At 40.6% G+C, this 22590-nt stretch overlaps 1 protein-coding gene across 1 annotated transcript; it reads left to right on the forward strand.

Moving 5' to 3' along the window:
• The first annotated feature begins 1550 nt into the window (after positions 1-1550).
• On the forward strand, positions 1551-18435 carry ell2 (elongation factor for RNA polymerase II 2). The gene is made up of 12 exons (XM_053316772.1): positions 1551-1724; positions 4657-4704; positions 5558-5682; positions 5799-5962; positions 8921-9180; positions 9578-9702; positions 10402-10474; positions 10562-11240; positions 13486-13558; positions 14402-14573; positions 15412-15456; positions 15622-18435. Exons 1-12 carry the CDS (start codon positions 1551-1553, stop codon positions 15736-15738), a joined length of 2055 nt encoding a protein of 684 aa, XP_053172747.1. The 3' UTR covers positions 15739-18435.
• The last annotated feature ends 4155 nt before the right edge of the window (positions 18436-22590 follow it).

Raw genomic sequence — 22590 nt, forward strand, 5'->3', positions numbered from 1 at the left:
AAATCAATGAGACCTATCCACCCTAAAGCCTTTATTTAATTGTTTGCACAGCAGGCGGCCTGTCAGACAAACCAGAGCACCTCTGGGATTAAACACAGTTGGTACTTAAAATTAGCACATATTTAAACAAAGAGAAAGCACCATACAGGAAATGTAATGTTCTGTGACAAAGCTGTCAACCCAGACAGGGTTGTGTTTCATTACTGTTGAGTAGATAAAGGTGTTGTTACAGATTTTATACTGTTCAATTTTATTAACCTCACAAAGTGTCTGTTCTGGTTTGTTTTGAGAAATTGAAAGAATCGATTTGTTGTTTTGTTTGGTTTAATGTGCAAGAAGTTTTGAATAGTGTAACATCTGTGTGTATGTGTGTGTATGTGTGTGTGTGTGTGTGTGTGTGTGTGTGTGTGTGTGTGTGTGTGTGTGTGTGTGTGTGTGTGTGTGTGTGTGTGTGTGTGTGACTTGTCAGGGGGATGGGTGGGGTGAACAGCTATGGTAATCTGCTGGATTCACACGAGCCTTTCCCCACCCTGCCCGAAGCTATGCCACACCAAAACATGCTGCCCTAATCACTGGGTCAAGGGAACTGACACTGAGAGATAGTGAAGGTGCAACTCACTCGGGGACACACTTTGTGCCCATTGTGCTGATGCCACATTATGCCCCATGTTGTTAAAGAAACCACATAAAAGATGATTATAAGCCAATTAGGGCTCTGAACAAGTGGTTTAGGGTGACTCTGCACTCTGTCACATTGTAATGTAATGGGTGCATTGGGGGTATAGTTCCAAAAGTGGCTCAAATACAACACTGAATATTTGATAATACTGCTGAGCACCATTTATTACTTTATTGTGCATGTTTGTGTTTGGTAGTTTATTTTAAGAAATAGGAAGAATCAATTAGTTGACTGTTCAGTGTTTGAAAAGTCTTGAACATAACAGCCCAACATACAGAATATGTAGAGTTCCCTATCTTGTATTCAGATTATGTCAATATTTACTACAAGGCCTGCTAAACTGTCTTTGGACAAGAGGGAGTTGACACCATACAGTAGGCCTGTAGTCTACAAAAGCTACCTTTAACAGCTTCAGTAGGCTAGAATTAGTTTTACCATGTCAGCAGAATAGAGCAGGCAGAGGCAGTTTTGCCAAGAGGTAACTACATGTGTGCGTTTTAGAGAGAGCCTTTGGGCTTACAGAGAGGACGAAAGTATAGCTACATAGATTTATTTTTCTTATAATGTTTAAATGACTTAGGCTATGGCCCTAGTTTGGGCTCTGTAAACAGACACAAAACCCAGTTGTAGAAGTAAAGCAAATCATAGGAGAACTTCACTTCTTAAGCACTTCTTAATAATATATGTTAATGAACTGTACTATAAAAGCACAATTATATATGCCATACTATAAATATAGAGCTACTGTGGTAGTGTGAAAGTGAAAAACTAAAGCTAGCAAGTGAGGACCAATCCAGTGTAACCAGCCGTCAAGGCAGCTGCTGTAGTCCCTCCCCGGGCCGGAGAGAGCTCAGGGAAGCCGGGCTGCTAAATGCTCCAGCTTCAGAGGGACGATGGTGGAGGGCTGGTAAAGATGGCGGCTCTCTCCGAGGATGGGAGGTACGGATTAAATTGTGGCCGACAGAGCGCAGATAGAATCACCGTTTTACACGTCAAATTGACCGAGACAGCACTGAGAGCCATAGAGAGCTACCAAAATTGCATGGTGAGTGAAACAGCCTTTTATTTAAGTTAAAATGAGCAGGGACTGTCAGGGCTGACACGGCTCGTCTCAGCTGGGTAGCCCAACTGCCACGCACAGCTAAAGCTACCAAATTAGCAAAGCTGTTGGCAGGGCGAGTTTCTACTTGTATTTTTAATCATATTTTGTCATGTGTCTTGAAATTAACCACTTGTGGAAGATAGTTGAGACCTTAGTCTTGTGTTCTGGTCAGGTTTTACGAACTGACAAATATTTTTAACCTGGAAACCCTGCTGGTAAAAACTCAGACACTGATTAGCCGACGTTAGCTCTGTGTTAGTCAGGAGCTGCTGTGCTGTCCTTTTTTTTTTCTTGCCAAACTAACGTTACTTTGACCAAATTAGGAAAGTGGTAATTTCATATCGGCGAATACACTCGTCTTCAGAGTACATATTTTTAAACTAAGAAGGTGACACGTCTCATAAACTTAGCGTTTAACACAAACACTTGGTTAACAAACAGGAACTTTAATTCGACAAGGTTTTATTTTCGTCAGCGACAGGGTGCAAATACACGGACACATTAAGACTAATGTAACTTCATTAACGCTACAAGTTAGTGGCGTTTCAGGCTTGTCGTTGTCTGGCCTGCTTACCATATGGTTAGAAGTTTTAGCTAGCGTTAGTCAGAAAAAAAAAACCTCGCATCACAACTTAGAAATGGTATGAAGCTACTTAACTTTATTATAAAATGTTGTCTCTAACAAGCTGCCACATTGTAGTTGGAGGAAGTAGCTTATTTGAGCAATAGCCTGAAGGGTTTACACGAGACAAATGTTTAATTTGGGGCTTGTCTGACATTCACTCACATTTTTGCACGTATATCCATAAATGTCAGGAGAAGTGCAGGCCAGTAGTTAAAAACACAACCTCTACTCTAAAAATATGTCGATACTTGCTCTTGCTGTCTGTGTAAGCCTGTTCAAATGCATTACAGCACTATTTATGTACGTTTTAGCTTTCAACAAACTCCTTCGTCATGTATGTACTGTATTTCACCCCAGAGCTTGACAGTGCCAGTCATTGAGAAGCTTTTCAAACTGAGTGTGCTAATGGGGCACTGCATACCTGTGGAGATTAAATATAACTTGTTAATCTTGGACTGTAAAAATGGTGTAATCTTGTAGAGGTGCTACACAGGTGAGCTAATCTGAAGAGACCTCTGCAGTCTGAGGTGCCAAGGCCCAAAGCCAAGTTACCTGACCTTAACTCTGCCAACAACAACGCCATTATGTAATACTGACCGGGCCTAGGTCTCCAGTCAATGTTGATGCACTGTCGCATAGCATGAGCCTGTAGTGTTCAGAGGTCTCCGACTGCTTTTTATGGCACATAGGCCTAGTGTGTGTATATGTGTGTGTTTCTGTATGTATGTTGCACACTATTCACACCCCTGCCCCAGTGAAACTTCTGCCCAGTGTCAGCCCCATGTAAGCGATTGCCTGGAGAGAAATTCATGTTTACACTGTAATTGTAAATCACAATATAAAAAGATAATTCAATCAGTATCTGACAACTGGCAAACCGAGTCATCACGAAGTTGAAGGAATTCTTTTGTGGCCAGCCCATGCTACAACCTTATTGGATGTGGTAATGTTGCTCTATACGCTGCATTGAACGGCAGCCTGCCATCTCTTGCTGACTGAGCAGCCAAAACTGCCTGCTTTTTGTTTCTGTCCCTCTCAGTAATGTGTGTTGTAGCTGAACCAGTGATCGAACTATGGAAGCTGGCTATCTTTGTCTTTCTGTGGTGATGTGAAATGTGATCAGAACTGTGAGCGTGCGTGTGTGTGTGTGTGTGTGTGTGAGTGAGTGAGTGTGATGGTGGGGGAGGGAGTCAGTCAGTCAGTCTTGGCTTGGGAGCAGCTTTAGCTTTAACACAACCATGACACGCTTCTTTCAGTCTGATTTGAAAATGCACATTTTCATCATTGTTTATTTCTATCTTATTTCATGTATAATATGCCTAGCATGTTTCAGTGTCCATAAATGCAGTTAAGCTATTATAAATTAAATGCAAAGTCTACTCAAACCAGTTTGAAGAAGCATTTTAAGATTTTAGCCAACTGTTTCTTCTGTTGGTTTCAGCTGTGTGAAGAAGCAGGGAGTCGCTACACTTTCCTATCCTAGTTTGCACTGCAGCAGAGAAGCCTCTGCATATTTGTGGCTGTCAGCTCCGTTTCAAGTAGCCACAAACCTGCAAGCCTATACAAAACAAAGATGTTTCAGAAATAACCTCTTCAAAATGTCTACTGTGTTTGAATGTTGTCCAAATTCAGCCACTTGAGTTCAGATGTCTCACGATCAGTTTTGCATACCCTACCATCTACCTGTTAACCACTTATAAAGAAGCAACGGTAAAAGTTAACATGGTCTCTCTATGTAAATTTAAACTTTGAGACACAGTGCCAAACACTGTCAGCTAGTGGCCTATCATAAAGTCACCCATGTTTTCTGTAGCAACACAGGCACTAGGTCAGCCCCTACCGATGTGCATTTATCCCATTGAGTATCATAGTAAAAAACGGTAAGTGAAAGGCCATGAGCTGATAGGATAACAACACTGTTAACAGATTCACATAAACCATGAATAGTGGGCTAGGGTTTTACATGATACAGGATCTTCGGGGACATGTTTTGTTTGTTTGTTTTTTGGAGATTATGAAGGCAGATTGCTGACAGTCTGCTTGGTGTGACCCTGAGGCTATGCTGCTTCTACAGTCTGAAATGTCATTCAAATTGTGTAACGTGTTTTGCAGGTTCCAGCTTATATGTATTATTTAATTTGGTTTTGTGTAGCGGTACTTAATCTACCAAACTAGAATGGCCCTCCTAAAACTCCTTTACATATCTGTGGTGTTGGTAGGTGTTAAACTGTTGTTTTCCTTCACTTTCAGAATGTACCTTCTTCACGGCCAACAATACAATTCAAGGGACTCCAAGGGGTAAGCACTTCTTTTTCCTTTTTTATGATTGAAGTCAGAGGAGCGATCACATTTCCAATTGTGAATTTCAGACGTGGAATAAATAAAACCTTAGATTTGTTTCAGGTTGTCACCAGCTAGCTTAATTTGGTGTTCTGTAATGATTGTAATTTATGCTTTAATTTGACACAGTCTCTTGGAACCAATAAAACCACTGATTTACTCTGTACAGCTACTCAAGTGCTGCTCACTGAACATTTGCTCATTATAGCATGACCACAAGTGTGTTTTTATTCACTCAATGATCAGATTAGTACAAGAATGCAGTGCATCCAGAAATTGACCTTATGTATCATACGTATTTATTCAGCACATCCTACATACCCAGAGTTTTTTTGCTTTACTAGACATGAAGCATTTTCACACTAAGGACACGTTTTGTGTTGCATGAAAATGATTGTTATATTGGAGTGAATGTTACATTTTGTGATACTGTCATTGCACATGTAGTTGTTAAGCTGTCGTCGTCTATGTAAACAGAAACTAATTTCAGACCCGTCAGAAGTCTGTAAAGTCTGTAAACACAGTTATGCACTGCTAGGAGTCCATGACGCACATGACACACATACAGCTTCCCCTTAGCTGCTAAGACCTCAAAGACCTTTCTGTCTCATGCTAGCTCCCATGTTGTTCACGTTATACACCACAGCTCAGGTGCACACATTGTATCTGAGCTGTATGTACACACACATTCAATTCTCAAGTTGAGTATATTACAGAAACAAACCCACGTATATGATGAACCTCCTCACCTCAAGTAATTACCTATGGCACTATACATACTTATTTATTTATTTGTGGATTTTTTTCATAGCGCATTAAAATTCCCAAGACCGACTCCTCCTCAGACAACTCCCACAATTTTGATTTCTACCTGTCTAATGTGGGCAAGGACAACCCTCAGGGAAGCTTTGAGTGCATCAAACAGTATGTGTCAAGGTAAGAATAATAATCACCGGTCAGCTGAATCAACAGTTACTGTCTTACTACATATTGCTAGAACGTAATCCTCCTTTGCCTCACATTTCTTTCTCATACTCCCTCTTTGTCTGCAGCTCAGGGGCCTCACACCTGTCATTGTTGGAGACGGTACAGGACAAGGTCACAGTGTGCGCCACTAATGACTCCTACCAGGTGACCCGGGACCGCATGACCCAGGCCGTGGAGGACACACGCGAACGTGGGACCAAAGTCATCAAGCTTGGGGGCCAGTACAGAGGTAAGGCCCTCAATACATTCTTACATCTTGTCTAAAACCATCAAGTCTCTGATTTGCAACTCCCACATTCAGATGCCAGGTTGAAACCCCACTCACCCGCGTGGCTTTACATCCTATCAACACCTCTACTCTCTTTTCAAACCCAATCCTTTTTGAGGGACTGAATAGGTGAAAGCTAACAGCCTGACTCCATTCAAAGCCATTATTGCTACTGACTAAGCCATTCTGTCATCTCAGTCTTTTCCAGATTAGCAGTCTGACTAATAAGGGCAAAAGGTTGAATTATTTATTTTATTTTTAATTGAAACACAGCCTGCCAAAATGATACAGAGAGGGTTGAGGAGTCACAGTCCAAGCAGTAAGTGCTACCTGTGTTTAACCCATATTGGATCAACATAAACTTGTGTAGCAAAGTTTTCTGTCCATGGCACCAGCCAGTGCCTGGGTTTGAGTCACACATGCCAAACAGAAAAAGTAATCTTTGATAATCTAATTTGGCTCGTCGCTCTTGTTAGCCTCTCTCATATGTCTTATCCAACACAGGACAGGTTGGACACGGATATGCAGAGAAACAACTCACCGATGTAATGTTTCATGCCAAACATGTTTCTCTCTTTTCTGCCTTCCTCTCATCTCACCCTCTCTCAGTATGTGTTTAATTCTCATCACTTGCTGTTCAGTCACCCAACTACAAAACAAATGCATGCTTAAAACTTATGCAAACTTAACACCAACAGCCAGACAGGTAAGACTAGCTTACATGCTCCTGAGGTCTGAGGCAGGTATCTACTTCACTGAATAACTGTCAAGGCTTTTTTGAGTTTCAGACTAAGATAATATGGTTGTTCAGATAAAAAAAACGACTCTCTTGGAAGATTGTTTGACTATCAAAGGTCAGACAAAATGCAAAGCAAAACTAGATAGGAAATGTGTTTTGTGTCTATAACTATGGGTGCTTATCTGATTTAAGATGAGTAGGTTTCAATTTCAGGGCACCAATAAAAATTGAGGTTTCGTCAACACTCTTTCCAAAGTCATTGCTTGAAAAAGATTGTTGTTTTTTTAAGCCAAATTCAAAATGCATTCCAAAAGGTCCAAAAATGCACCAAATTGTGTTTCTTTTCATGGGTTGGTTGGTTTGAAAGGTGTACAAACTCCAAGGGGATTGTACTTAAAATAAAATAAAAGTCCATTAAGCAGTGTTATATTAATGGTAGTCTGAAAGTAACCCTATGTGCATAGTGGATAGGAATGCTTATGGTTGGCAAGATTTTGACATTTTTCCTTGTTTGTTTTGCATGAAGAGTTGGATATGGCTTTATCAACGCATGAGCAGAGGTCACACTGTTGTTGGTATGTGCTCTCTGCCACTTCTGACAAATCTTAAGGAGCACACAGTAAAGGGTCCGGTGTATACTATGGGCTTGTCAGGTAGCAGAATAGCTTTGGAGACACCCTTGCCCCCCCCCCCCCCCAAAAAAACCCCAAAGCAAACATATACACCTTTCCGACATCAGTATAGGGGAGGCTGAAACAGCAATCTGACATTCACAGTCGCCCCATGCAGTGACAGGCCAGCTGTTCGGATGTGAGAAAGTTGTCAGGGTTACATTCTTGACATAACTGTTTCAGTCTCTTTTAAAGTGAACAACACATCTGAAAGTAAGGGCTGGTATCCTTGTATTTAGCTCAGACAGCCATGTATTTCCATTTGAATAGTCACACCTTGTTTTGTTTTTTTAACCCAGAAAACAGAAAGTTATGAACCTGTTTAATTAAAAAGCACTTGTCAAACATTTCTTGGTGAATCCAAGACCAGAAAGCAAGTTCAGTCCACAAAATTTGTGAATTGAGTAAAAAAAACTCCTCAGGCCTGTTTTTCTGGGGCCCTGGGGATATATTTGCATACAGTGGTCCTGATAGAAACTGGGAAACGAGAGGAGCAGCAGAGAAAAGGGGAGGGACAGAAGCTTGTCACAGCTTGTTTAAAGTGAATACCACATTTATTAATGCAAAAGGGGCTTTTAGCTGCTTGTTTTCACAGGCTGTTAACTTCAGGTAACAATTTTACAACATTTTTACTTTTGACTATAGCCTGTATTTTTTCTTTTCTTTTTTCTTTTTATGAGAGCTGCACAATCCCCTTAATTATGAATGCAGTGGCAATATCCTGTTCAAAATTGAACATTGTGGCCAATCAACAGCACATGGATTTCAGAGGATCTAGGCGTGTTTTTAAGTTGCTGTAATCTACTGTAAATCCTGTATGTAGAGTGACTGTCTGAAGGAGACAAGTAACTGACATACGCTTTTCACCTGCAGCAGTTTTTAGTGGGCCTGTTTGATAACACAAATTGCATGTGTGCTTACATGCCCTCACATTGCTCCTAGTCTCTGCTTTTTGACAAGGAGGGAGGGGGAAGGTTTTCTTTTCTCTTCCTCTCGCTAACCTTAATCTCTTAAAGAGCTTTAGAATTTCATAATGACTGTGGAGCAGTATAGGGAAATGTTTAGGCACCTGACTAAGCACATGGCTCAGCAACATGAAGCAGAGGTGTCTTTAGGTCTAATCACCTTGCCTTTTCCACACAGTCGCTTTTTCTAAACAACTCTTACTTGATACAAGGAGCTGCAGCCCATTATAGAATTTTAATTTAGTGCTAGCCCACTTTCTCTGTGCTTGTGTCAGGTGGTAATTGGTGTGAACATGAGGACAATTGGGACCTCCTGCTTGAAAAACTGAACAAAAATCATCTACATGGTAAAGCAGGGTCTTTCTGCCTGTTAAATTGAAATATGAGGAACCTCTCATACTTTCACCTCTTTGAGTCAATGGTTCCTGTGACTGTGATGAGCAAATTGACAGATATGTGATAATCTGAAGTAGAGAAGCTAGCTCAGGTCACTGCTGAGAAAGAGAGCTGTTTAACATTAAACAAACACCTTTCTCTTCTATAGGAAAGAAAGTCCATATTCGTAAGCCGGCACTATCAACCCCAGAGGTGGCCCCAGAGCGCAAGAGATCCACACCCATCAACCCAGCCAACACTATCCGCAAGTGCCTTTCCAGCAACCCTGTGTCCCAGCGGCCATTCCGGGACCGCATCATTCACCTGCTGGCGCTGAAGTCCTACAAGAAGCTGGAGGTGCTTGCCCGTTTGCAGCGGGATGGTATCAACCAGAAGGACAGAAACTCCTTGGGGACCACCCTGCAACAGGTACTATCTTTATGACTTTTTAGTGCCATAATATATCTTATCAAGAGTGAGAGAGCAATATAAAAGGGAGGTGGCCCAGTAATTAATATTAACTCATACTCCATTAAACAGAGAAGCCCGATAGTAAGCTTTTTTTAATAGCTGATATTTAGGTTTTCCTTTCTTAAACATGAGAGCGAGATACACAAATTCTACATCTGGTTCAGTTTAAAGACTTCATTCACTTTGACAAGAAATGAGCCACTTAATCGTTATTATTTGCATGCACAGATGTAGCACAGGAAATGTGAAGTTTCTACATGTTATATACTTCTCAAGCTGTTGTAGTTTAACTAAGTTTAACTATGAAAGTGTGTGTGTTTCTGTCTCTGTCTCTGTCTCTGTCTGTACAAAACAGGTGGCAAATCTGAACCCCAAAGACAACACGTATTCATTGAAGGACTTCATTTTCCGTGAAGTCCAGCGAGACTGGCCTGGCTACTCAGAGGATGAGAAAGTCCAGATTGACCGGATCCTGGCTCGGTACAGAAATGCATTCTGAACTTCACGATATTCTTATTTTAACTATTACAGAATTTACATATTCTGGTGTGAAACTGTAGTATCTGTAAAGTATCAGTACTAGTTTTCAAATGAGGCTTGTATGTGGTTTTGGTTTTACGGTTAGTTGGTTTGTCCTTCAAACAGTACAGTGACAGCTTAATGTCAGTAACAATGGATTCAAATTTTTTTTAAATTAAAATTCAGATAACCAACCTGACATGTAGCCTGACAACAACATGTTGTATTTGGACTATATATACTGGCAGCTTAAGGATAGACAGTGGATGAGTGGAGTTTCAGAAGTTTATATTTTGTATGTTAAAATGTTGGGGCACATGTAACTGACATGACTTCAAGGTGCCTTAAACCGCCACCTTTCAATCCTAGAGGAGTGATCACTTAAAGATTATATTAAAAGGATAGTTGGTTTTACTTTTACAAGTTAATGCATTTTCTTCCTTATTAAACAGTTACATTTAAAATCCTCCATTGATTTGATCCGTTTTGCTAATTTGCAGTCTCTGCTTTTTTTGGCACATTGCAAACAGTTGCTTTAATACAGATGTGATTTCTTTAGCTGATCCTAGTGTAATGATAGTTAAGTGCTTGCCCCTCATGTGTCCTCTCTTTTCTCTTCCACTATTCACCACTGACGGCACTCTTTCCTTTCTTCAACAGCAAATTAGGTCTTCCTACTGAGGCACTCTCATCAAGCAGTTCTCCCAAAGATGGTGTCCCTGCGTCCCCCCTGGTACCTGCACTAATACATACACACACATGCACACACAGGCAGTGAAGTGTGTCATTTCTCCTCTAAATTCTTGGTGTTCTCTTGCAGAAGCGCCAGCCAGACTTTGACTTCATAGATCCTTTGGCACCAAAGAAAGCCCGCATCTCCCACCTCAGCAATCGGGGGCCAGCCGCATCTTTATCCTCATCCTCCTCTGACCGCCGTGAGGACGAGGAGAGCCCTGGCTCCAAACGATCGTCCCTACCCTCCAACGTCACCTCGGGTCCTCCCAGCCATCTCCCCATTTCGTCTCACCCTCCTGCACCCTCTCACCAGCAGCCCAGCCCAGCCTCCAACTCCAACTCGCCCAGCACCCCGGAGGGCTGTGGTACCCAGGACCTGCCCATGGACCAGAGTTCCTCCTGCAGGGACCCTTCACCCAGCCCCTTCTCCTCTGATAGGACCCTGCAGGACCGCTATCGGCCGCCCATCCCAGTCCCCAGACCAGCTGCCTCCCCCAGCCCCCCTCCTTGCACCTCACTCACAGTTACCTCCACTGTCATCAGCAGCCCTCCCTTGTCCAGCAGTTCCAACAAGAAATTCAAGAAGAAATCCAAAAAGCACAAAGATAAGGATAGAGAGAGGGAGAAAGGGAAAAGGACGGAAAGAGGCAGTAGTCCTCCCAGTGTAGCAGAGCAGCCTGAGGAGAGTCGTAGGGCCAAAAAGAAGCGCAGTGCTGAGGAAGCGAAAAGAGAAGTTACCGACAAGAAACCTCACAAAGATCAAGGTGTGTTTCAGTCTTGTTTGTTATCTGCATCACTGAACCAGATGTATGCACATCACACATTACTATTAACTATTCTACATTTTCCATATTGCACATGACTTTATAAAATATATTAATGTTGTTGTTTACTTAACCATTCACTTGGATCTCTTACTGGTTTAATTAAGTTAAAGACAAATCTTCAGAGAGAGATGCATTAATATTTTTAAAGTGGTCACTCGTAGTAACAAATCCAGTTTTCATAGCCCAACTCTGCAGCTGTGTGCTCTTCTCACTTTCAATACAATATGTTTCATTTGCTTGGCTATCATTTGCTCTGAATTTTAGTTCAGAATTGTCTTCCTAATATTACAAAAGGGTGGGTCAGTGTTACACATGTTAAAAATTACTCTGGAGACATCGGGGAATAAGCTAACAGAGAAAATGTTTGTATTATTAAGCTCCAACATTTATTTCTGATGAACAAAATTAATATAAACAAAGATCTCCAACACTAAATAAAAAACATTTTAATATTATATGGCACAATGGAAAACAATAATAAAACTAAAATACATTGAAAAACAGCTTGAGTCCAACTTAAAGGACTTTGCTTCATGAGGGCCACTTAAGCAAGCAAGCAAGCAAGTGAGTGTGTGTGCGGACGTGCATTTGTGTGTGCTTGTGTTTGAACTCACTAATTCAAGCTGCATGTCTTGTGACTGACATGCCTCCTCTGTCCAAGTTTCCAGACAGTTTATCTTTTAGACTTTGGATTGTAGCTCACCATGTTTGAGTATTTCTCTACACTGTCTCTTGCGACCCACCCACCCACCCACATCATGCATCACTGTAATCAGTGATGCATGATGGATTTTGGCGGAGGCACTGATCCATGATCTTCTTTACTCTGTGATGTTTAGTTCTAGTTCACCTTGTATTGTAAATGTTGTGGGTGTACTTTGAGACACTATTGTTCCTCAAGGGATGTGCTAAACTTCTAGCCTGGCTAACACCAGACCGCATCTCAATCTCATGTGAGATTGAGGTAGGGTCTGGTGAGGAGCTGTTCATTTTCTCGTATTTAAGGCGGGATCAACGAATGTCGATCAAATGCTTCAGTACACTACTGGACCAACTTACAGCCGATCATATCAACGATAGACAATGGCGTATTCAGAGCCTGTAGGGAACAGCACTAACACATCCTTTTTATGAAGGAAAAATCATGTAGCGCAAGTTTTTGTTCTATTTTCAAAATGAACTTGCCTTCCAATTAATTTAGCTGCACCTCTGTGGTCGCCACGCTGGATGTCAGCATGGCCTTGAGCCCGCCTCCACGTTCTGTAATTGGTTCCCTATCTCAGGCAAAAATTTTGTCTTGGTAGCCATGCTAACTTTCTTAGCGAAGTAAAATCTCGCTGGAATGAGAGCATTGGTTTACCCAGGCTACTAAACTTCATGATCTTTTTTTACATGTCACAACAAAAGTGCAGATCTTATGACACCTTTGGTGATGATTGATTTCTCTAAAACTTCAGTAGGATATGGTAGGGTAACTTGATTGAGCCCCCTAGGGAGAAATTTAAAATTGACAACAATATTCTTTAAAAATGATATAAAATACTATATACAATAATCAATACATGTACAATACATTAGTGGGTGTAGTAATCTCTATAAACATATATCTGTATAACTAATGCTGAATCTGTAGGAAACGTGAAAATATATTGGTACTAGAAGCCTTCTGGTTTCCATTTGTTGTCAGAGTAATGTTGACCAATCACATTTGAGCGGACTTTGGTTGCATGCAGGTAAACAGTACATGTGGAGAGCAGAAGAGTCGAAACATACTGGCCAAAATGCAGTCCTGAAACCCATCAGTTATAGTCCCATGACGATTTAGCTTTTTATTAGTTGCTAATCGGACTGTAAACAACTGGCACATGGAAGAGGAAGTCTTGGCCTATATATGTTCTATCTGGATATATCTGCTGGCTACACTGGAAACCCTGAAATATTAGCTCTTGCCCCCAGAGGCTAAATTGTTGTCAAACAGATACCTGATGGGTTCTGAGATTGCAGCTGTAGTAACAGCACAGGCTGTTGGGTGGCAGCACTACATCTAAATGCCCAGAAAAGGACAAAAATTCAGTTGAAAGCCTGTATTTCTTTTATTAAAGACAGAAAAAGGTTGTCCATCAGTGTATTATGCATTGCCAGTATAGTATTTACATGCTTACATTTTATTCTTTCTCCTCAGACTCTTCAGAGAAAGAGAAGCCAGTCCAATCTACTGAATTCTCATCCACAGTGGAGATGCCTGACTATGTAATGTGAGTAACTGTGGTGTACAATGTCTTCAAGGGAAACTTTTGTGTTGTTCAATCTGGACACTATTTTGCCACATTTTGTGTTTATTATTATTATTATTATTATTATTATTATTATTATGTTGTTGTTGTTATTATTATTGCTGATCCTGTTTTTGTTATTGTGTTTAACCAAGTCTTTCTCAGGGAGCAGTCTCTTTTTTTAAATCTTGTGAGAGCTGAATTAAGTTTGTCATTCAGCCACAACTTTGAAATCTTTTAGATAACACTAAGCTACATTTTCTGTGCTCCAACACAACAAACTCCTCCTGGCACTCCTCTCTTCAACTCTGTCATGGCTGAATACTCGAGGTTAACAAATGTGGAAGTTTCCCTTTAAAGGGCCCATTATCCTACAGTGTGACTATCTTTGTCTCTCTGGTCTCTCAATTTATTTCAATGACACAAATAAAAACTCTAAGTGGATTTTAATAATATACGCAAGCTAGAGAATTAAATGCAGCGATAAACACATCTGTGTGTAATCTGTGCAGGCTGGTATCCTTCTGTCATCACTGTAGACTGTTTTTGTACTTTCCACGTCATTTGTAATTCCTGTAAAGAACGTGTCATCAATTCCGCTCATGAAATCAAGAAACTCAGTAGATGTAAAACAGGATTCCCACCTCTCTTTAAATATCAGGATCTTTTTACAGAGGTGCAGAATGAGGAAATTTAGGGGAAGAGTTAGTTTTCTGGTTTTAGTCTTGCACATGTCAAAACATTTTTTTGCTGAAATGATAATTGTATGTGTGTAACCAGTTTCAAAAGTATAATTCAGTTTAATTTCCTTTCCTGTGTTTATAGAAAGTACATACCGTTGGTGTCCACAGACCAGCGACAAAGCTACAAGGATGACTTCAATGCAGAGTATGATGAGTACCGCCAGCTGCACGCCCATGTGGAGAGCATCACCCGTCGCTTTACCCAGCTGGATACCCAGTGTCGGAAGCTGGCACCTGGCACCAAGGAGTATCAGGTCATTGAAACCATTTGCTTGCATATACTTTAGTTGATGTTGGTCTTAATTACACATTTGGAGTGACAACATATCCCATCATTGTGAATGGGTCAGAAACATGACAAGATGACTGTCTATCCATCTTAGGTGCAGATTAAATTGCTCTTCTTCTTGTCAACTCCAGTACTTGATCTGGTTCACTGTCTCTCCTCTGCTTCAATGCATGTGCAGCAAAACATAGTAGAGACTCTGACACTAAGCTGAAATGAAACAAGTGCACATAAATTATGTAAATAATATAAATAAACATAGGCTCTACTGTGTTTTGCTGTCATTTATGGTCATGCTACTCAGCTCTGCTCTCTCTGGTTCACTGAGAGCAGGCCTGAGTCTTCTTCCAGTGTGGAGCAAAGGACAGACAGTGATCCAGGTGTCGAGTTAATGACACAGTTTATGTTACTGTGCAATAAAAGCTTTAGGAGCAAAAAGCCATGAAGAATAATTTATTAATGTATTACACATAAAAGATGGACTGATTCTAAATGGTGAAAGGTATTGCTGTAAAGACTTTGATTTGCATCACATTGAAATAAACAATAGCTGTCCTTCTATTGTGACACAAAATGTATAATGTCACACAGCCCTGTGAAGCATACATCTTTAATGTCTGTCATCAGAATTGATGAAGTCTGAGTATTATGCATCATGTGCCAAGTTATCACAAGGACTTTAATATCTGTTTAAGCTTAACATAGAATTTACAGTATTTTCAGCAATACTGTCTAAATATGTGTCTGTGAATATGTATTTGAATTAAAAATGATCTTTTTTTAATGGTCTGTATTTCATTTTACAGAAGGTGCAAGAAGAAGTCTTGAAAGAGTACAAAAAAATGAAACAAGTAAGTAAGGCAGAAGCCTGAATAGGGTTATGTATTTTGTTTGTTATACTTTATTAACAACATGTTGGCTAGTAGATTTTTTTTTTTGTTGAAGAGCACCAAGAGTTGTGGTCAGGTTGATGACTGAAGTCTGATATTATATACTTTTTGTTTTGCTTTTTACAGCACAGCCCCAACTACCATGATGAGAAACAGCGCTGTGAGTACCTGCACAACAAGTTGGCCCACATCAAGCGGCTAATAGCTGATTTTGACCAGCGCAGAGCCCAGGCCTGGTGCTGAGAGCACAGCACAGTCCACCAGGCCCCCCACAACATCTTCACTAATCAGTATTGAGAATGGAGTGTCGAATCAGGAGGGGGTGTCCAACTGGCTCTTATTTATTAACACCCCCACAGTTACTGCCTCCACAACAGTCCCCTTCCTCCCTTCCTTCCTTCTTTTCCCTTTTTTTTCCTTTTCCCATCATCCTCCTTCATTCCTTCCTTTTTTTTCTCTTATTTTTGATTCCACAGGCTGAATTGTTGCCTGCAATCTTGAAAATCTCTGACTCTACCCCCATCTTTTGCTTTCTCAATGAGCTCCTGTGGAATTTCATACCACTGGACGAGTGCAAGGGGCTACATGAGGTGTGAAAGAGTTTGGGGAAAATCTTTAAACTCTTCTATCCTTTGAAGGACTTTATCTGGCAAAAAAAGAACAAAAAGTATTTTTGAGCATCAGAGAAAATAATGTATTTAAGTAAAAAAAAAAAAAAAAAGAGGGAGATCTATTTATTTTGGGACTCGTAGTGCAAAAGAGTCCGCAGATGATATATTAACTTTTTTTGAAAACAATGCAAAAAAAATTACCGCGGGCCTTATGTGTTTTGACTTTGTGAAGCCATTTTGCACGCAGGATCCATATGTCATCTCATTCGGCAATGACGTCTCTCTTGCCTCATTTCCTCTCTATTCACACAAAACTGTACTGGATAACCTTGATTCAACACACTGCTGTGTGTCTGAGTTTGAGCAGGAAGGAAATGAGACAGGCAGGAGAAATCAATGAGCTGGTTGAGAAGCAACAACAATATGTGTGCATGGATTGTAAATTTAGTTGTAACGGCCACGTGGAGTGGTGAGGGTGGGGTCACTAAAGGAATATGATGCCCAGTTAGTAGAGGGCAGTATTCCCTGCACCAACTGTTTAATGTTCACGGTGCATTATGTGTGCCTTAAGGTGTTTACACTCGAAAACGTCGAGGTAGGCCGACCCACAGGCTACACAATGGAACTACAACTGCCTGGCAACAGGTTGTGTGTGAGTGTGTTTGTGTGTGTGTGTGTGTGTGTGCGTGCAAGCAAACATGTCTGAGCAGAGGATGAAGGATGAGATGTTCAATCTGAAAGGCATCCGAGAGTTACAGATCGTGTGTGTTGTATGGTTGTGGATCATGTGGTGTGAAAGGTAAGAGGAAAAAGAAAAATGTGGGGGGAAAAAAAGTGAGAAACAACAAAAAACAAGAAAAAAAAAGCTGCTATAGTGTTTGACCAGCCAGAGTACTCAGGATCAACCTGGCTGGAGTAACAGTACCTGATCTTAATTGAAGAGATATAGAGGATCCTAATATTAATTTTCCAGAGTGGTTAATCTCTAAACCTTGGAAAAGACTGCGCCCACCTCTTCAGGCAAACAGTATGTGTTTCTCTTCACCAGACGACAAAATCTGTGTGATGTCAGTTATATTTGATTCTCAGTTTGAATTCTGCAGAGCGTTTTCAGAGTAGCGTTTTTTTTTTTTCCTTTCCTTTTTTGTTTTTTTCAACATTGCTACAGATATTTAGTTCAATGAAAGGATTCTGTGAAAAATGAAATTATATTTTTGAGTCTTTATTTCAACAAGGGAAAAAGTGTTTACAAAACCTGTGTTAGAATGTTTGCCAAACATTAAATATTTTTCTGGTACTGCACCACAGAGTAAAATGTCTGATTGGGAATCAATTTAAGGATTCATTTATATACTGGAATATGTGTCTCATTCACTGAAGAATAACTTAAATAATGTTGTATTTTGGGGTGTGAAGAGGAACCTAGTTACTGTTCCCTTTTTAGAAAGATCAACAGTTGAAAGGGTGTTGGCTCTGATATCTTACGAGTCATCAGCTGGTCAGCCTCTTCACAACACTCTGGTCTGAAATACATTCAGCTAGTGAGGACATATGAGAGTCTGTCTCCTGTATTGGAAAAAATGTAGCACCATTTTTTTTAATTTTTTTTTTCCCCGCAAACTGGAGATTTAAGTAAATACGGGCCAGTTCTGTTCCACATATATTTTGGTTGTGGCATCCTGTCGAATAGTCAGTCTCTGCAGTAGACTGGCTGTTTTGGTTGGCTGTCAGTCAACTTTAGTGTAATTACAAACTTGGCTTAATGTGCTTGTTTTCTCTGAAGTTATTTTGGACAGAAAATCAGCACTTGTATCTTGGAGGTGTCACAGCAGCAGATAAAATTGTCCACAAGAGGCTTCACTCTACATGTACACTTTTACAGCTGTGGGATATAGGGTCAGTGTCTGTTTTTTTTCCCTGTTTTCTTTAAGTGATTCTTTTAGTCATTCTCCAGAGTCTGGAGAGTGCCACTCCAACAGCTGAATAATGCAGGAGGCCAGGGCTTTACATGCAGTCTGCTGAACTGTTGTCCATCACCTGTGTCATCCTCGCAGCCTTCCAAAGATTTCTGCTCCTATCAAAGACAGATAAACTTAAAATGGAGTTTTAACAATACCGATTAGCATATTAAAACTCATTATTGTTATTATTGGAGATGGGGGAGGGGGGTTGATCAAGAGTCTTAATGAGGAAGTGACTAAGTTAAAAATGCCCTGGCAGTATTTGAAAAATGAAAAAACCACTGAATATCAAGTGAATTTTGAGTGAAATCTGATCCTGCCCACCTGAAAATGTACAAGGCATTTCAATAAAAATCAACTTAGTTTTACCTTGAGTATGTCTGCTTTTTTCTTTTGTCCTTTTTGTTTCTTCATTCAACCATTTTAAATAGCCAAATCAGAAACATGCTTTAACATATTGTTTTTATGACAGAATTGCAAATCTTCTTGCATGTTATATTGTCTTGCAGCTTTTATGTTGACTAAGGAAAATATGTAGTCTACAGTACTGACACACTTTTGGAAAGACTACATCAAAAGCTGATGTTTGAAAAATAGTAAATACACCTCCAGTTCTTAACATGATCAAGTTATTTTAATATACAGTTTATTTTAAAAGGTTACTATGTCCACTACACTTGAAAGATTTTGACACTGTTGTCATACACCAGCTATTTACTGCATCATGGTATATTAAAATACACAAGATTTTCAGCCACCACAGATTTGGCTCCACTGTGTCTATGGTCCCATTGACCCTAGTGGGGGTTTTTTTTTGTGTCTGTAGTTTAGATACCGGTTCCAAAATGCAGAAAGATTCATACAAGCCATATGTGTACATTAAAAGCAAAACAGGCTGCTCCCTGCAAGCAGAGTATGCCTTGAGGTTAGTACCTGAGAGAAAATAAGACTAGTGTCTAGGAAGTGTAAATGACTTTCAAAACATGTACAGTTCAGTGCACATATATACACTGCCTGGCTAAAAAAAAAAGGTCATACTCTAATATTTCGCCTTATTACCTCCTTTAGCTTTGATTATGGCATGCATTCACTGTGGCATTGTTTCGATAAGCTTCTGCAATGTCACAAGATTTATTTCTCTCCAGTGTTGCATTACTTTTTCACCAAGATCTTGTATTGATGATGGGAGAGTCGGACCACTGCGCAAAGCCTTCTCCAGCACATCCCAAAGACTCTCAATGGGGTTAAGGACTGGACTCTGTGGTGGACAATCCGTGTTTGAAAATGATGTCTCATGCTCCCTGAACCACTCTTTCACAATTTGAGCCCGATGAATCCTGGCATTGTCATCTTGGAATATGCCTGTTCCATCAGGGAAGAAAAAAATCCATTGATGGAATAACCTGGTCATTCAGTATATTCAGGTAGTCAGCTGACCTCATTCTTTGGGCACATAATGTTGCTGAACCTAGACCTGACCAACTGTAGCAACCCCAGATCATAGCACTGCCCCCACAGGCTTGTACAGTAGGCACTAGGCATGATGGGTGCATCACTTCATCTGCCTGTCTTCTTACCCTGATGCGCCCATCACTCTGGAACAGGGTCAATCTGGACTCATCAGACCACATGACCTTCTTCCATTGCTCCAGAGTCCAATCTTTATGCTCCCTAGCAAATTGAAGCCTTTTTTTCCCGATTAGCCTCACTGATTAGTGACTTTCTTATGCCTGCACAGCTGTGCAGTCCCAGTCCCTTGAGTCCCCTTCGCAATGTGCGTGTGGAAATGCTCTTACTTTCACTATTAGACATAGCTTGAGTTCTACTGTTGTTTTTCTACGATTTGATTTCACCAGATGTTTAAGTTTGGTGAAACGTTTGGTGAAATCAAATCGTAAAAAAAACAACAGTAGAACTCAGGGCTATGTTTAATACGGGCATATTCCAAGATGACAATGCCAGGATTCATCGGGCTCAAATTGTGAAAGAGTGGGAGCATGACACATCATTTTCACACATGGATTGTCCATCACAGAGTCCAGACCTTAACCCCATTGAGAATATTTGGGATGTGCTGGAGAAGGCTTTGCGCAGTGGTCCAACTCTCCCATCATCAATACAAGATCTTGGTGAAAAACACTGGATGGAAATAAATCTTGTGACATTGCAGAAGCTTATCAAAACAATGCCACAGTGAATGTATGCCGTAATCAAAGCTAAAGGAGGTCCAATAAAATATTACAGTGTGTGACCTTTTAATTGGTGGCGACTTTTGTTTTGGCCAGGCAGTGTATGTATATTCACTGAACAGCAGATTGGAGTGTCTGGCCTCATTGGAGTCTGTGGGCGGAGCCCTGGAGGGGGTGCCGCCCAGTGAGTCCATAGTTCTCCTGGGGGACTTCAATGCTCACGTGGGCAATTACTGAGAAGCCTGTGGGAGACAGGGAGTAATGATGTACCTGATCTGAACTTGAGTGGTGCATTGCTAATGGATTTCTGTGCTAGCCATGAACAGGCCATAACAAATATCATATTGAAGCATAAGGTTTAGAAGTGTACCTAGTACACCCTAGGCTAAAGATCGAATATCGAATTTGTGACAGTGTCATCAGATCTGTAGCTGTATGTCATTCCCTGGGATGCAGGAGGATCCCAGGGCAGACCCCGAGCACACTGGAGGTACTACATATCACTCCCGGCCTAGGAACGCATTGGGATCCCCCAGGAAGAGCTGCAGGGTGTTGCCGGGGAGAGGGATGTCTGGGTTTCTTTACTCAGTCTGATATGACCCAGTCCCAGATAAGCAGCGGAAAAAAGATTGGTGGATGAAACGGAAAAGTTCAACAGTGAAACTGAGAAAGAGCCTGTATGTAAGAATTTACATAAAAATGTTAAAAATAAATAAATAAAATAAAAAAGAGACTTCCCAAACTTTCTCATTTGTGGTTAACTTATTTCTATGTGAAAGGTCTTGGGCCAGATGTTTTGTGAAAATTCAAAGGATGCTCCGGCTAATGAGATAGCTAGCTGCCTCCACTGACCACAACAAAACACTCCCTCAATGAGGTTCGCCCACTCCTGAGCACACACACGAAGCATTTCCTCAAGGGTGCAGAAAACAAGCTCCAGTGTATAGCAGAACATATCTTACAATAGGTCATAAAAAGCACACATTGCACAACATTACTGCAGTGTATTGCTCCATGACCACAATGCATTGCTCCCTGGTCACAGCTCACTAAGCCTACCGGTGTTCACTAAACATGGTAAAAAAATAAAAAATAAAGAGTTGTAGTTTGTGGGTCATAGTGCCACTGTACAACAGGAACCTTCATGTGTGAGCAAGTGTACAGAATTTCTGAGGAGGTACACAACCAACGCTCCAAATGGATGCAGAATACGCAAGGCAGCCATCATGCCCACATGAAGGTGTAGTTATAGTATGATTTATACTTGAATCTACACCACACCCTAACCTTAACCTCAACCTTAACACTACTCACAAGAGCTCATCCCTCCAGTTTATCCAACCTAGCTGTACAGAGCCAATAGGTGGAGCTTAGTCTAGTCCAGCTCCACCTCTAGGTCCAGCCACACCCGAGCTCAGGTCCAGCCCCACCCCAACTCACTCATACAAACTGGTAGTGCTAGTTCATAGAACATGGCGACACTCCCTGAGACTGATGCAGAGTGGAGTGATTCCTCTGCAGGCACCAGTGGTGGAGGAAAGTTTGGCAGAAGATAAGCAGGAAGAAGGTGGAGTAAGTGAGTGGGCTTGCACAGCAGATTGTGGCTCATGAAACATGGCTCATAACGTTTTTTACAAAATGTCATTTTCTCAGTTAAGTTATAAATGTTGTGGACTAAACAAGGGAGAGTTATTAAAATGAACAGTTTAAGAGTAGGGCTTCATTGAGTAAAATCAAGTACAGACTATTAATTTAGGCTTTTAATTTTGTTTGAAGCTATAAAATTGTTAGTCTAGGTTTATGACCTACTGTAAACTCACATCCATCCATCATGTATATTTTGTCAATTACTATTGTATTCCCACAAGTAAGTCTTAAATGCTTTCTATCAGTCAGCTTTGAGCTGTAAAGAACAAGCCTTTATTTGTAATTGTAACTTGAAATGTCTAATAAACTAAATTTAGATTGTAAAAATAGTTTTATTTATATTGCCATGTTTCCTTATGTGCCCTCTTCTCCTTCAACAGACTGTATGACCTATGATGACACAGGAACCTCTCCATGATGTCCTGCTGCTGCATGTATGAAAGAGTCCCTGGATAATGTGATATAATGTGTTATGTGATCATGTGTAACTGCATTCATTCCAGTGCTTTGCAGCATGGATGCTGATGCTGGCAAAGTACATAAATGAAATGATTCAAGGCCTACTAATGTACTAATGTATGTGATAATTATATGTTTAATAGCCTAAACATATTTATCATAAATATTTCTTTTAACATATTTTAGGAAAATGAAGGTACATAATATAGTGATTTTAACTGTTTTTTT

Source organism: Scomber japonicus, chromosome 3, assembly GCF_027409825.1.
Source record: "Scomber japonicus isolate fScoJap1 chromosome 3, fScoJap1.pri, whole genome shotgun sequence".
Classification (NCBI taxonomy): Eukaryota; Metazoa; Chordata; class Actinopteri; order Scombriformes; family Scombridae; genus Scomber; species Scomber japonicus.

Coding starts and splice junctions, on each gene's coding strand:
- ell2 (XM_053316772.1), top strand. CDS start 1,551: ATGCTCCAGCTTCAGAGGGACGATGGTGGAGGGCTGGTAAAGATGGCG. Junction 5,683..5,798: donor ATCAAACAGTATGTGTCAAG/GTAAGAATAATA, acceptor CTTTGTCTGCAG/CTCAGGGGCCTCACACCTGT. Junction 9,703..10,401: donor ATTGACCGGATCCTGGCTCG/GTACAGAAATGC, acceptor TTTCTTCAACAG/CAAATTAGGTCTTCCTACTG.